Here is a 15,851-nt window from a genome sequence, read left to right on the forward strand (position 1 = left end):
TCGAATAGAAGTGCTCGAAAAGTTCGTCTCAACCCTACTGACATTTTCGTCAAAAATAACCGGGAATTCGAGCTAAGTTCCTCAAACTGGAGCTTTCAACTTCCCTTAAACTGCCCCAGTTTCAGGGAATTTACAGAAAAGTTCTTCAAAATCAACTGGGATGCGGCTTTTTCGATGCTTTATTCTATATTCACTCAGAAATAATGTTTCCTATCGTTACAGTTGGTCCGGTAGCCATTTTATACTCAAATAATACCGATTTTTATAGAATAATGTCACACAAAATTAGTTTTTGTTTTTCATTAAAAACCAAAGCTATGAATTTGAAATGGGCTCGACAGCCCTCCATCGACAGACATCTTCCATCGAAAGAACAAAGTCTAATTTACGAACACACCAAATCTTGGCACTTTCAACACACTTAATCACACACAAATCCACAATTTCAGGCGTATCGAGTACTAATCGAGCCGATTTGGAAAAATAATTTCAAGCAAATGTCACTTAAAATGTCAACCATGAATTGCTCGAACGTTGCTAAAGATACCAAAAATTGTGTGATTTGCGTGTAATAAACCATGTAGAAAGCGTCAAAACCTCGTTTGTGCAAGCGAATGACCTTTTTCTATTGGATTATGATGGTTTACAATTCGTTTTAGATTGATTTTCTTTAATATTTTTGCGAAACATAAGGTACAATTCGTACGGCGTTATTTGGTGAACATTCGGTGGTTTTTGATATTAAATCATTATACGACCAGCAATAAGGATTTAAAACGTAATTTCCTAAAGGATAGATAAGAAAGCAACAACAAAAACCACATCAAAGTCGATTTTAAACGGCTTGTTCTAAAAGTCCCTTAAACTGGTGCAGTATAAGGGAAGTTTAAGGTGCCCGTTTAAGGGAAATAGCTCGAACACCCCGATTTTAGAGCTCGATAAGGTCAATTGAGGTGTTTTCATTTATCCCAAGGTGTATTAAAGAGATCATGTGGTGGAATACACTATCAAAGTGTATGTAGACCAGGTGATCTCATAGCATGTTGGTTATAATAAAATTTGAACGTCCCTTTTTGGCAGGACGGGTGAAAACTTTTGCTCAAACAGGCCTTCTGGTAACTTGACGAATACACAAAATACTCTTAAAATATTCTTTCAGAACCAGAAGCGATAAAAATCAACCTTCTAAATACATGCACTTTGGAATAAGCCCACCTGTATATTAAACTCACTTCGATAGCTAATCGAAAACTGCTATACAATGCAAACAGCTGACAGGGTTAAATTTCAGCCTACGAACTTAAAACGAAAAGGGGCCCAATATCAACTAAACGACAGAAAAAAGTAATGCATGTTTCCTTCCTTAAGTTGAACGCATCCAAATTGGTTTCAAAGGAACAGATTTTTCCCATTTGCTGGTGCCAAACGAAGCATCCAGCAATGGATGTAAACCTCTTTAAACTTGCTGTTACATTGGTTTTAAAACAAATTGAACCAATGGAAGGAATGTAAACCCTCAACTCAAATGAAAGCAAAAAGAAAACCACATCGGAAATCTCGATTGAATATTAATTTGCGGACGTTCCGGCCAGTCGGTCCTCCATCCAGTAGCAGCACACGCATCCGACACCCTTCGCCCTGCGCCATTGCAGCAAAACCAGATGAATAATTTAAACTGCACTGTTCATTTGCCCTGCTCAGCCCCTATTCAGCCCCCGAGACGGAATCGAAGTCACACAAATCGAACCCCATTTTGTGAAGATTAATTATACATTCCGCTTTGCGAGGGGGACTTTCACCGCGCCGCAGGAATGTGGCCGGTGCATTATCGATACTCTGCAGGTCACAAAAAGCGCAAGGGGCAGAAACAGTATGCTTTTTGTCTGCGATCGCCTCTGTCGGTCGCAGGCAAATGAATATTTTAATATGGAAATTATTATCCTTAAACACCTCACTTGTCATTGCAATTGGTTCGATTCGATGGGATGGCTTTTTTGCTTCATTTTACACTCCCTTTCTCTCTCTCTATCTCTCTATCTCTCTCTCTCTTCATAAGCTTGTTACTTGCAGTATGGTTCATTTGTGTTATACACACACAATGTACGCACACAACTGTGTTCAAACGAAGGCTGTTCTCCCTGGAATATGAGAATAACAGCATGGAGTTAATCGGCCAACAGATTGGCTACAATGAGACTGTATGTTCCGGGAACGCAACCGGAAAGCTGCAAAAGTCATTTGAGGTTTTCCGAGCAGATTTTTTTGGTTGTTTGTGTGTTGGTCTCTCATATGGTACTTGGAATGGTTTAATGTATTCCGGGAGCTGGATTTGAATATTGATGAAAGCGAAACTGTGCTGACTGTGGATGAGCTGACAAGAAAAAAAAGAGGCAACAGAAATAGGTTCAGTAAACCCACATCATATGATCGAATGCTTAGGATTGATTGGATGTGTTTGGCTTTTGGGATAATCTTTTCCGTCTATTCCATCCATCTCGGCTTGTACGGTCACAAACACACCCATACGAGCTTGCACCGATCTGCGAACGTGTTGGAATTATGGATTTGGGCAAACGGAACATCCAACAGCAGCAGCAGCCCCGGCTGTCCGATCGATCCTTCCCATATTGTGGATGATGGGTTTTTAATGTCCATTCTTAGCACACCGCATCACCTTATGACTTCACAAGGACCTTCGCAAACACTAAATCAAGCCTCGACTCTACCCCTCGTCGCGCGCACTTATCTCGTGGGCTAATGGCCAGTTTCAAGTAGCCCAACGGCCAGCGGTAACGCACACACACACACACACACACACACACATTCGAACGCTATGCAAATAAGGGCGCATCGCATTGATATTCAAGACGGAGGGTGCAAAGTATTTATGGGCGAATGTTGCTTGCCGCGCTTGGAGCCACTTTCAGCCGTGCGTTACATGGACACGAACGTTAATAAGGGAGTGGGTCCATGGTGGTGTAATGATGAATCGGAGACTTGCTCTCCCTGTCGAAGAGACTGTAACCTTCCCCGGGTGAATATGGCTCGTGGAACGGTAAAGCTTTCATCCATCTTGATCGAAGATGATGTGAAAATATGCACTGTTTATGGATGCACGATCTACAGTTTCGTTCGCGAACGTGGAGGACAGTGCAATCAATAAAGATTCATGTTTATGGTTTCGTTTTTTGTACCCAAATGGTTGCAAAATTGCACGGAAAATGAAATGAAACTATTTTAAATTAACTGTTCCTTTAAAATTGGAGCTGTAAAATCATTTGATTGCTCCTCTGAGTATCTAGACTGTAAATTTACAGCTTAAAAACCACAATATTTATCTTCAATCTATAAAATTTTCCATAGAAAGGAAAAACAAAAGAAATGTAACAAAAATTGACTGAAAGTAGGAAACGCACAGTTTTCTCACAGCTCCCAAAACGTAACATCATCCAAAACCTCAAAGCCAACCACAAAATTCCGACTATTATGAGCGTACGCTTCTAGGAAAAAAGGTTCATGCATCACCGGTTTGACGTAAGGCAACAAAATCCCGCCCACCCACCCCCGGCATCCGTCGTTTAATGCAACCGAACCGGCAAGAATGCCCGGGCAGCAGCTGCCATCCGGTGCTTGTGGCCGGTCAAAATAAATGGGATTTCATTTTCTGGTCATGTCTTTCCTCTCGCCTGTGGTTTGCCGTCTTCCCAGCACGCAGCCGTAACCGAGCGCGAAGAAACGGCTGATGGCGCCTGGTCGCGTTGGAGTCGCACAACGGCCAACGCTTCAAATGCCCACTCATCCGCAGGATGAGATGAAATACTGTTGCCCGCACTAAATGGAAAGATGGAAAAGTGTTTTCTGCTCCGTCCGTCCGTCCCACGAACACGAAACAAAATTTTAACAAAAGCAACAAAACGGACCGCCTTGAACTAACAAAGTGTGTGAGAGAGAGAGCGAGTGGAAAAAAGGGCCACTGAAACAAAACATGGTGTAAAATAAATCAACCCCGCCATAACCCTCGCACACACACACAAACGACTGGTGCCGGATAATAAATCGCTCTTGCTCTTCTGCTCGTGCTGATGCTCACGGGCACTGTTGATGGTTGTTGCTCGCGCGACCACTCAACCACCCCCTGGCCCCAGCTCGTCGTCTCATTCGCGTGGTCAAAAGCGTGACAGATTCGTGTCAGAAAGCTGAGCCAAGAAGCAACAAAAAGCGAGACGTATTAAGACGTTTGTCTGTACGCCACGAACCGTCAAATGATACGCGAAGGCCACGGGGCCGCCCATTGCCCCAGTGCCATAAAACTATGCATACACAACCACCATCCCACTGTTTGGCACTGTTGATTCGTCGATGCACTCGTGAGAGTTGTGAGAAAAATGTAAAAATTTCCTGCTGTGAGCTGGGGCGGGGGGATTTTTATTCCCTTTTTCCTTTGATAAGCGTCCCAGCAGCCGGAAGTCGTAGAAAAGATGCAGTAAGAACCGGGCGGGCTGGATTACAAATTTCAAAAGAAAAACAAGTTATTTTTGAGAAACCTTTGTCAAGGGTAGGATCAAATAAATAGAACGGTTTTGCACGGTGGTCAAATGCCATGGCGGAGTGCGTCAGCACAGTTTTTTTGCAGCAAAAAAATGTTTAAAATTGTTTATTACAGTGAGTATTTTATTGTAAAAAATATATATAACATTGAATCTGCGTTCAGTATTTAACCTCATTGTTACAGGGTTTCCCACGATTTATTGGTTGGTTTTGGTTTTTTGGTGGGTTCCCATATTTTTTTGGTGCGTTCCCACGATTTTTGGCCGTTTCCCAGAATTCGTTGGTCCAATTGTATTTATATCCAATCGGAAAATACCAATAAATTATAGGAACGAACCAAAAATCTATGGGATACGATAAAAAAAATCGTGGGAACGCACCAAAAAATCATGGAAACTGACCAATAAATCGTGGGAAACCCTGTAATGCCTTTAAAAATTCTTTAAAAAAATTTGTGTTGTATTTTTATACTTCGGACTTTTAAGGATTATTTTTGACTACTTTTCAATGTCTTCCTGGCTTAAATTTTAAATTAAAGTTTAAAAATCGGTAAAATACAAAAGACTAATAATTAACAAACTCTAAACTAAACCACAGCAACGATTCAGATTATGGAAAATATTTAAGTTTAAAATAACAAAACCCACTTTTCCTCAGTCACTTGAGACTCAAACTATTTGTCCTTCATTTCCCTCACTGTGCATGGATTGCAGCTCAAATCCGTTGTGCAGCCACTGCAGTATAAACAAAGAACTATCATTTATTTAGAACTTATTTAGAAGTGCTCTCCTCCAGCAGCTCATCTATTTAGAGCAAAAGCACAGGCCAGCCCACCGCTCCACTGATATGATTGCGTTGATGATCATAACGCTTCATGGCATGCTGTGTACGTCACACCACAGACACACCAGCTCTGCCAATTCCCAGACCCATCTTGCTGCTACGATCTTTCATCTTCTATCACTCTTCAAACTAATGCATTTTCATGCGAGCTAAGCTGTGTTGGCTGGGAGGTGTGCGTTTGAGTTTCTTTGCCATTTCTTTTCCAAAACATAATATTTGCTTTTTCATCAACAATCTACAAAAGAGCTTTCACCGCTCCTCTGTTTTATTGCGATTCTTCTAATCCTCTTTTCTTGCTCTCTTGTTTCGCTTGCTCTTGCTCGCTCTACTTTCAGGTTGTTCCTGCAGTCGCCGGCTAATCCCGATTTATTGTACATCATATTTTTCTGTCACACGCAGCTAACGGTCACGCTACTGTTGGCTTTGATTTTTGGCAGCAAGGTAAAACAAAAGCTATCCAATTCCTTCCGTTTGCCTCCGAGCTTCCTTTCCTGGTCCCCTCAAAACATTGTTCTTCAGGCGAGCGAGAGAGGCCTGCTTGATTGCTTTTCTTGCACGTGTAAGTGGTGGGCCTTTACCCATTACCCGCAAACGAAAACGAATGTATCCCGTCGTTAAGACAAACAATCGTTAGCCGCTTTCCTGAGGTTTTTTGTTTTGTTTTTTTTTTTTGTGCTTTGTGTTGTGGTTCACCTTCCATTCTCTGTGCCGTGCGCTTCTGTCAACACTCTTGCGAAATTGCTCTTGAGAAAAGGATCGTACAAAGCGACCACCACCGTTGGCCCCCGCACAAAAACGCCCCCTCTCAACTTCCTTAACAGGGCCATTTCTGTCCCGACACTTGTCATCGTCGTCCGAACGATCCTGGGGTAGCTGGCAAGCAACGACAAGCGACGAGCGCTTAAAATTCAACCATTTTTATTCGGCATCTCGTTGCCTTCGTTGCTGCTCCAACGCGACGATCTATTTTTACAGCTTCTGCGGAGTGGCCAATGGGAAAAGGAGCGGCAAAAACTAAACTGCTAGGAGAAAAGGATAATGAACCACTTCTAGATAGCGATCCGGTAAATAAAACCCATCGCTCTAAATGAAAAGTACACACGGTATGGCCCGTAAGACACGGGCCCTGTTTCGGGTCGGAGTCGAAACAGATAAGCACGTCCTATATCTGGCGGCAGGGTTTCTTCACTCTTTCTTTTCTAGTCGGTTTGTTTGTTTTCTTTTCTTTTTGCCGCCTTTTCGTGTCCCCAGTGCTTCTAGCACAGGCAACAGAAACAGCTCAAGTTGTTCAAGTGTGGTCGACAATTTCCAGGAAGTATTTTATTAAACCCCAGGCCATCAGTAATCATCCGTTCGTGGTATTTGTAGCAGGACGAAGCGAGTGCGCTAGAGAGCACGCGGCGAAGAGTTGGAAAGAGTTCGAAAATTATCCAGAACTAGCACAAAATTAACAGTCAGCAGCTATTGGTTTGCACTGAGATTGTGAAGTCAGCCAGCGCGAATAGCAATGTTTGGACGGAATTGGCATTTCAAGAGCTCGAAGGTATGCTATTTCCTCACAAACGAGGGGAAACAATCTTCAAACTAAGCTGATGTAATTTTAGCACAAATTTCTACGGAATTGTCGCACCACATCTTATTGTGTACCTTTCGGCCCCCGTCAACCGAACCGTTCCCTCCGCAAGACACCACTTACACCGGATGAATTTCGCAATCAAACGGACGCACTCAAGAGATTGCCACTATCCAGAAGGAAAGAGTTATGCCATCGCCTAAAACAACCGACTTCACTGTCAAATTTGATTCCGTGTAAATACAACCGTCCCGTTCCCGAGGAAGCCGAATCGTAAAGCATATCGCACCTTTCCAAGTACAACCGTCTGCTCTGCTTGCACTTCCCTCACACCGTCGCACATTGAAATGTCATTCCCGATTACTACTCTACACTTTGCCACTCTCTTTCACCCGTCTCTTTTCCCCGCAGGTGTACCTGGTGTTCCGGGGCGGTGGCAAGCATCAGGACGACCCGACCGGGCTCGGCATCAAACCATCCGGTGCCAAATTTATTAGCCGCTCGCACGGACGTACCTTTGCGAACGCTAGCAGCGTCACGACGTCGACCGCCCAGCTCGGGGCCAACATGGGTCAGTATCAGTATGCGGTGCTGTCGCTTAGTCTTGTTAGTTAGTCTTGTTTTTTTTTTCTTTCATTTCCGGGTGTTTTTTTTAATCCGTTTTTTACATGTGCCAAGAGAAATTGATGGAATGAAACGTTTGCCTGTACACAAATGACCGCATGTTGAGCCATTTGAATCGTTTGATTCGTTTGATGTATTGCATTGTGGAGCTAGGAAATCCCAATTGGAATTAGTGTGTGTATGTGTGTGCACTAATCGGAAGAACGAAAGCACACACAGTTCAGCAGAGCAATTCCTTTTGATAGTGTTAGCAATGATTGCTGTCTAAAAAGCCATTCCAGAGCAATCGTGTTCGATGCGTACGTGCCACAAGAGCAGAACGAACGAGTTGCAGTGAACGGAAACTCTTTAGAAACTTTGCCCGGCAGGTCGAGGGAGCGTTTGCATCGTTCCAATGCCAGATTGTTTTCGTTTCATTAAATTCAATTTGGGAAACTATTTGACATCTTGGACATTTGGGAGAGCACGATCTTTCGGGAAGAAAAAGCCCGTTGCAGCTGAAAGCTGGGTCGGCTCCCATTTGTCAGTGACCTCAGCAGGGGATAGTGGATGGTAGTGAACCCTAGGGAGGGAATTGCATGTGCCGGGTAACATGCTGGGATGCTCGTGGAGAGGAAACATCGAACAGCAATCAAGAGAGAGGGAGAGAGAGAGTAACCCAGAACACTTATCCCCTTTCATGAACTTGTACGATTGGAGCAGAATTCTCTTTTTTTCTCCCCGCTTTTCTTTTGTTTTCCCGCGCTCCACATCCTCTGGTTCAAGTCTGTCCGACACCCAGGGAATGGGCAAGCCAACTGCAGACACCACTTTATAGCTCCACTGCCGCCAGAAAAGCAAATAACGGAACCGAAACCAATTACATACAAGCTCGAGGCATATTTCGATAAATCACTTTTCGGCAAACCGTGTTGCACGACTGGCCACACCGGATGGGTGGGGGGGAAGATAGGGGGTTGGTCCCAAATACAAAGGAATAGTGAGTGTAAGAGTGCCTCTCTCCACTGCTTCCCGTGCAGTTTTGCCACCGCTCACAAAGGAAGGAGAAATTATACTTTGACCCGCTTTTCTGCACGCTGGCAGTGATCAAGTGCCCTTTTACATTGGATAGACGCATCGGTGCTCTACAAATCGCTTCAACCCTCGCCCCATCTACACCATCCCATGCATGCAGTATTGGAAAACTGGGATGCGAGCACTCGAATCCAACCAGCCGGGAGAAGACACATCCTTTCGGAAATGAATTATCGTTATCACATTCCACGCACTATAGGTGGCGCGTAACGGGTCGACGGGTATTCAGGCCCGTTCAAGCTTCCCCCGGAATGATCGATCAGCCACTTTCATTACCAGTCTACCGCCGGCTTATAATATTCCCAACGGTGGAGAGGGTCGGGGTGGTAATGAAGATGAAGCTCTGCATGGCCATACATGTGTGTGTGTGTAATGGGAATTGGAAGCTTGTGCCGAAATTGATTAAACGCATGAAAAATAGACATCGTTCATCGGACAGAAGTATTACCCCATGAGGTGCAATGTTAGTGCGGCTGAGCTACCATCTAACAAACAGGTTTGTTGTGAGGTCTATGTGTGAATGTGGATGAAGAAAACATATTCCTCACGCCGCCCCTCCCCACTGCGATGGGCAGACTGATTGATGACATTCGGTCGGATGATAGTCAACCGAAACAACACTTACGAAAGCAATTAAATCGTTCGCACCAATTTGCCGGAAGCTGTTATGAACAATGCGCTATGGGTGAGAAGTTGATTTAGTGGTGATACCACGGCAAGTTCAAGTGCGACCTGTTGAGTAAACAGCACACATTTGGGACTACCGACAGCTTCAAAGTGTGGCTTGAGGAAGCAAGTGTCTTTGCAGCTGGGTGTGATGTTCCCCATGTTGCTGTTCATATTTGTTGAAGTATTCTTTTAGCCCAGAGGATATTCTGAGGACCTCTAGCAGCCAACATGAATAGTTTTCGATAGTGCATCGATGTAATCAAGACTATTTAGATCTTATTGAGGAAGAAGAAGCATGAAACTACTTCCTCTTTGTAAATTTCATTCTTGATTGGATGGTTACATTCGCATTAGGTAACAAAAGGAAGGTTGTGTATAAACCAGATCCAATCAAATTTGTTAAGCCCGGGGTACATTGTCCGTACTCGCTAGTGTAATTTCGATTGTCGCTAGCGCAGCTGGCGGTGGCTGACCGAAGTATTTTTCCAAACAATTTGGAGACGCTTCAGAGAACATGTTATTTTCCAATATTTTTTACATAAACTGGACTGGAAATCAAAATGGATCTCAAAATCTACTTCATTTCCACCGTTTTTTGTCATGATAATGGATGCAATGCGTACAGGACATGTGCATCTACCTTTTACAAAACTTTTCTCATCCAAATTAAGCACAAAACATTGAAAAATAACATATTTTCTAAAGTGGCTGCAAATTGTTTAGCAAAATGCTTCAGTCAGCCGCCGCCAGATGCGCTAGTGAAAATCGAAATTACACTAGCGAGTACGGGCAATGTCCCCCGGCCTTTATGCAAGTATTTCAGCCATTTTCGCGTCAAAAAAACGATGAAAAAACTATTTAGATTTAAGATCTAGCACGACTTTTCCTTGGATGACCAAAAAAGCTTCCACCAGCCGCCGCCAGATGCGCTAGAGAAAATTTTAATTACACTAGCGAGTACGGACAATGTACCCCGGTCGTTATAATCAGTGTCAATCAGTACTGTTAAGGCCGGGGGACATTGTCCGTACTCGCTAGTGTAATTTTAATTTTTAACCGCTTCAAAAAATATGTGATTTTGCCATTTTTTTAACTTAAATTGGTCAAGAAAAGTTTTGTAAAAGGTAGATCTGCACGAATTGCATCCTTTTTTGCATCGACAAACGAAGAAAACAATACTTTATTTTGAGCCCCGGCACGACCATTCCCTCGATGACCAAAAAAAGCTTCCACCATCCGCCGCTAGATGCGCTAGTGAAAATCAAAATTACACTAGCGAGTACGGACAATGTACCCCGGCTTTTGCAGTGAAGATTCACTAAGATGAGCGTCCCTTCGTATTCCATATTTGTTGTGTCTCTTCAAGACGAATGACTCCCTAAGGCATATATCCCTCAAGCTGCATATGCGATTTGGCAGCCGAAATTCTCTAAGATGAAGGTTTTGGTGACAGTTCACAAAAATTTTGGTCATTCTTTTCCCATAGAGTGGATAACCTGGATGCCTCATAGCAACACCTACATTAGTTTTCCTCAACATGAATCTGCTTTTATGCTGACAGTCCCTTGAAAATTCACTTTAAAGAGATTTCACTGTATTACTAAAACTAATGCAATTTATTGCACTGTACAGCGTGTACAAATCAAAGGAAATTTTCCATTTAAGAATTCATCTCAGAGGTAGCCAAAATGCATTTTGACAAGACCATCTTAAATAAGCTGCACTTTGAAGAGACTTCACTATTGTTTATTTCAGCAAACACATTGCTTCTTTTTATGGCATTTTCTGTACCTTAAAGAGTACTTATGTCACTCACGTAATAGTCTCTACCCAGAGCTATGTTAGGCGTTTGTATAGGTTTGATCTTCTTACATTAAATTTTTCATAGTTAAGCTTGATATCTTTAGCATTTTATTGCTGCTTGATTGCTACACTTTATTAATGTTGTACTATTTCGTCTAAAGCACTCTCTACAACATCATACAGCAATCGTACTGTAACTATCTCCTGCGAACCTTTTTGAATACGACCCGTCATGGGCCAAACATCCTGGGAAATGAGTATGAAACTTACAACGATAATAATTGAGCCATCTTGTCCCCGGGCGTTTCATTCAATCTCAACTTTATTTCATTCAAAAACATCATCACAGAAAGTTACAGCATCCTTTTCCGCCCTCCCTTTTTCCAGCGAACGAAGGTCGCCTCACGGAAACGGAAGCGCTGGAGGAGCTGAAGCTCCTCTACACCCAGCTCCAGCGGCTGTACGAGCGCATCCCGCAGCGTGGCGCCGCCATCCTGACCGTCGCCAGCCTGATGGAAGCGTGCCGGACCACCTCGCTGCGCCCACCGCCCGCCCTCGGTGCGCCCAGCCCGCTGAAAGCGATAAAGGCCGCCGCTGCACCGGACGGCCTGTCGGTGGCATCGGGCGCAACGGGCATCCCGTCGCCAGCGCCCACCCCAACCACCATCCTGCGGCTGGACAAGAGCACCAACACGAACACGACCGCAACGATCCCGAACGGGTCGGTCACGACCGCACCGCCCGGAAATGGGTCGATCGTTCCGCTACCCGCCCAAACGCGCATCACCATCACGGACGAGCTGGACGGGCCGGAGGAGGCGGTGCCCGACCTCGCCCGGCCGAACTGTCTCCGCTCGATCGATGGCAGCGACTTCCGGCTCGACCACCAGCAGCTGCAGTGCATGTGCAGCGGCGACGAGGAGTACGGTGAGGCCGGCCAGCGGGACCCACTGTCCCGGTCGATGGAGCTGACCGGCCGGCGCAACAACAGCAATGGTTGCTGCTGCAGCTGCGCCTGCTGCACCTCGACCCGCACCGCACAGCCGCAGCAGCAGCACGGCCGGCGCAACGATAGTGTGATAAACAATTCCACCAGCGCCGGGGTGCTCACCGGTGCGGGCAGTGCGGTTAATTGTAATTGTAAGATAAGTGGAGTGCACGTCAAATCCGGTTCCGCTTCCGGGTGTGCCTGTAGTGCGGGCGGGCGGCGGCAGGACGCAACGGTCGGGAGTGCCGGGCCGTTGCACAAAGCCAAACAGCACACCTCGGAGCTGGTGCTCAACTGTCAGTTTGTCGATAGGAGCAGCGCGGAGCACCGGAAGCAACAGCAGCAGCAACCGAACTCAACACAGCAACAAATGCATCCTTCCCCGCATCACCATCAGCGTGCCTCCAGCACCAGCGAGTGTGGTGAGTTCAGTACAAAAGCTTTCGAATCTTGTGATAATCTGCTACATCAGCAGCAGCAGCAGCAACCAGTCCGCCAGCACCAGCGGCACAACCACCCATCGGGCACCGGCCCCAACACCCTTGTAGATAGCCAGGCGACACAGACACAGGTGGGGGTGGCCGGGACGCTTGCCCAGCTGGCGCCCGCCACCGACGAGGCCACGATCCGGTCGGTGAATCTAGAAAAGTTTAACAAATTGTACGCCAACAACAGCAGTAGGATAGATAGCTTGAAGGAGCACTTTCTGATGCGGAACGCGCTCACGACCGCGCTGCAGCATCTGGAAATTGAAAACCGGTCCAGGGGCCAGGGGAGCAGAGCGAGAGGAAGGGAGCCGGTGGAGCAGGGTGGGGGTGGCGGTTGTGGTGGCGTGACGGAACCACCGGCAAGGGACACAGCAGTGCAAACGCAGCACGAACAACAACAATCAAGCACGGTGGCCCCCGGTAACCCGGTCGGCCGGGATGAAGCAATCAATAGTAAATGCAATAGCAGTAGTGGTAGTAGTAGCTGTAGTAATAGCAGTAGCAGCAGTGCCGGTGGTAGTAGCGAAACCAAGCGCAACAACCACGGCAGTCGGAGGGGCGAAAGCAGCAACGGCAGCAAGGGCAGCAGCAGCACCGGCAACAGTGCCGCCTCGCCGGAAACGTCGACCGCCGGTGGGGACGGTGCGGATGGCGGGGAGGGCGGCAGTGAGGGTGGGGCGAGTGGCGAGGTGGGCAGCACCAGCACGAGCGGGACGAAGAAGAAAAAGTCGCCCGAAAAGCGGCTCGTTATCGATCTGAACGATCGCTCCAAGTACACCGAGGAGGTGTCGGTGTGAGGCACTGCCGTGAGGAGTTGAGGTGGATAGGACAGACACATGCAAAATTTTACGACACAATTGTGTGTCGGTGTGTCTCTGTGTGTGTGTGTGTGTGCTAGTGGAAAAAAGCTTCCAATGAATGAGATAAACTGAAGCACGAAACGAGCGAAACAATCAAAGTCCGGCCGTCTGGACCGTACATCGATACACGAGTAGCGTTCGCGATAGTAGACAGCGAACCTGTGGTTATGTTTCTCTTTGCCGGCTCCACCGGACAAAACTCGATTATCGAGTGTTTTTCTAGTCCGTCGACTAGTTTTTCCCTGCTGCGTTTCATCCGTTCTAATCGCATTTTCGCTTCAGTTGGGTTGATTTGGTGTTGCGATCGGTTACGATTAAAGCCGAAGCTGTCGAGCGAGCTGTCAGCATGTTCCGTTTGCGTGTGTGTGTGTGTGTTTTTCTTTCTCTCTTTTGTATCCTTGCTTAACATCTCTCTTTCCGAGGCTTATCGTTTATAGTGTCCGATAGCCATGCCACTGTGTTTGATATCAATATTGGCGAACGTTTCGTATGGTTTCATCACACGCTCGAGAAGAAAGACGTGATCAAAATCAGCCCAATGTTTGTGTGTATTCAAGCTTCTGTTTTCTACCAGTCACTGTTCAACCTTGTTTGTATGCTTTATTTGCACAGCAACAGCATTTCAATCAAATCATTGCTCTTTCTTTGGTTCATTCCGATCCGTTTCGTCTTGAATTAAAGGCTCCTGCCATTGCTGTGGATAAACTCAGCGCACATTAAACATTCATTTCACCCATCAGCGACTGTAACCATCATACGCTGCTCATAATTTGCCCTCACCTCTGCTGGGACCACTCCCGACTCACGCCCCATGTGCATAATTAAAACAAACAGTGCACTGTTGTGTCATATTTTCACTCTCCTTGCCCTCCTCTGGGGAGCGGTGGTGAACTTCTGCGTTGCGTTTGTTACTTCCATCCGGCAACGCAGGCTTATCAGCAGGCACTGATCATTCGGCCCGCTCCCGGTCGTAAAATCAATTTATGAACTGGTACCAGCAGCGCAACACGTACAGCACAGCGGCTGCACAAGAGATACTTTTTCGCTCGATTTTATCGCACACCCGTTTGCACATGATTCACGCTGAAACCACCCAGCGCTGGCGGAGTGGGTGGTGCGCCGGTGCGGTGAAAGGTGGAGATGACAGAAATGAAGGCCCCAGCACCCGGTATTGGCTTACAATTGTTTCGACATTTGTTTTCACCCCAGCGTTTTCCCCGCCCCAGCACAATGTGTATTACATTATTTCCAATTTCATTTACGTGCGCTCCGTGCGCAGCCGTGCTCGCCGTACGGATCGTGACCACGGGAAGCACCAAGAAGGGACGGCGGTGAGATACGACGCCCCTGTTGTCGGCTTTCTTCTAAATGTGTCCACCCCCCACGGCAGCATGGGACCTGGGACCCGAACGTAACAGCGAGCAGTGACTTGGCTCATTATTTGGAATATTTATGAAATCAAACAATCTTCGCATCGCGCGCAGAAAATCGCTTCTTAATGTGTGCGTTTTCGAGTGCGGGCGGCAATAAAAGCAATGTATTTATTTTAGGTTTTTTTCTGCTCATTCGGATTCTTCGTCCCCGAACGGCAGTGGAGTAATAAAATCGACACTATTCATTCGTTGGTGGATTTGTCTCACGTCCCGCACTGCGATGGAATCACGGGTGGAATATCGTAAAATGTGTCGCAAGCTTTCTTTTTTATCTTCTTTTCTTACTTAGGAAAAGATGAAGCTAGATACGGGTGGCAACCTACCGCATAAGATACGGTGGCTTCATGTTGTATGAAAGTGCTTTAATGCTTCTGCAAAAGCAGTGTAGCATATTCTACTCGCACGAAAGTCAAGCTTTACAAAATAACACACATTTCCTTTTTATTAATCAACGATTTGAGATACTCTGTGCCATGCCTGCCGTTCGTGGGTGGAAACTCTTGTTCTCCTCCCCCCCAGGCACTAGACTGTCAGAACATTCCGGGCCCGGGTAAGCGGAGATCCCCCTCACACTCAACTCCTTGCACTGCACAACTTCACCTTGGCAAGGCTGTGCAAGAATGTGTTTGATCTTTGTTTGCCTCTGGTACGGACCATTTGCTTGCGACGATACAAACAGCGATGTTGCCGATGGGTTAACATGATGGGTGAAAAAGGCAAAAAGTGGTACACATATGCAATAAACAGATCATTGGCGTTTACTCCCACCCAACCGACCGAGCGAGCGAGCGATAAGCATCTCGGAGCGATGAAATTGTGAAACACTTGCTTTTCACCGTATGCTTTTTTTGTTCTCCCTTACGGTACCTACTATCGTATTGTAGAGCGATGTACCCCACATTGCGGTTGGTGAAATTGTATCGATAAGCGCTTTGGAATATGCTGACA

At 46.1% G+C, this 15,851-nt stretch overlaps 1 protein-coding gene across 1 annotated transcript in view; it reads left to right on the top strand.

The window, feature by feature from the left end:
* Window positions 1-13,500, top strand: part of LOC120950230 (uncharacterized) — a 107,612-nt gene extending 94,112 nt beyond the window's left edge. Inside the window, exons 12-14 of the mRNA XM_049605494.1 lie at window positions 5,727-5,832; window positions 7,376-7,535; window positions 11,522-13,500. Of these exons, the coding sequence (XP_049461451.1) occupies window positions 5,727-5,832; window positions 7,376-7,535; window positions 11,522-13,407 (2,152 nt within the window). The 3' untranslated portion in view covers window positions 13,408-13,500. The remainder of the gene's footprint in view (window positions 1-5,726; window positions 5,833-7,375; window positions 7,536-11,521) is intronic.
* Window positions 13,501-15,851: the final 2,351 nt, after the last annotated feature.

Source organism: Anopheles coluzzii, chromosome 2 (assembly GCF_943734685.1).
Source record: "Anopheles coluzzii chromosome 2, AcolN3, whole genome shotgun sequence".
In the NCBI taxonomy this organism is placed as follows: Eukaryota; Metazoa; Arthropoda; class Insecta; order Diptera; family Culicidae; genus Anopheles; species Anopheles coluzzii.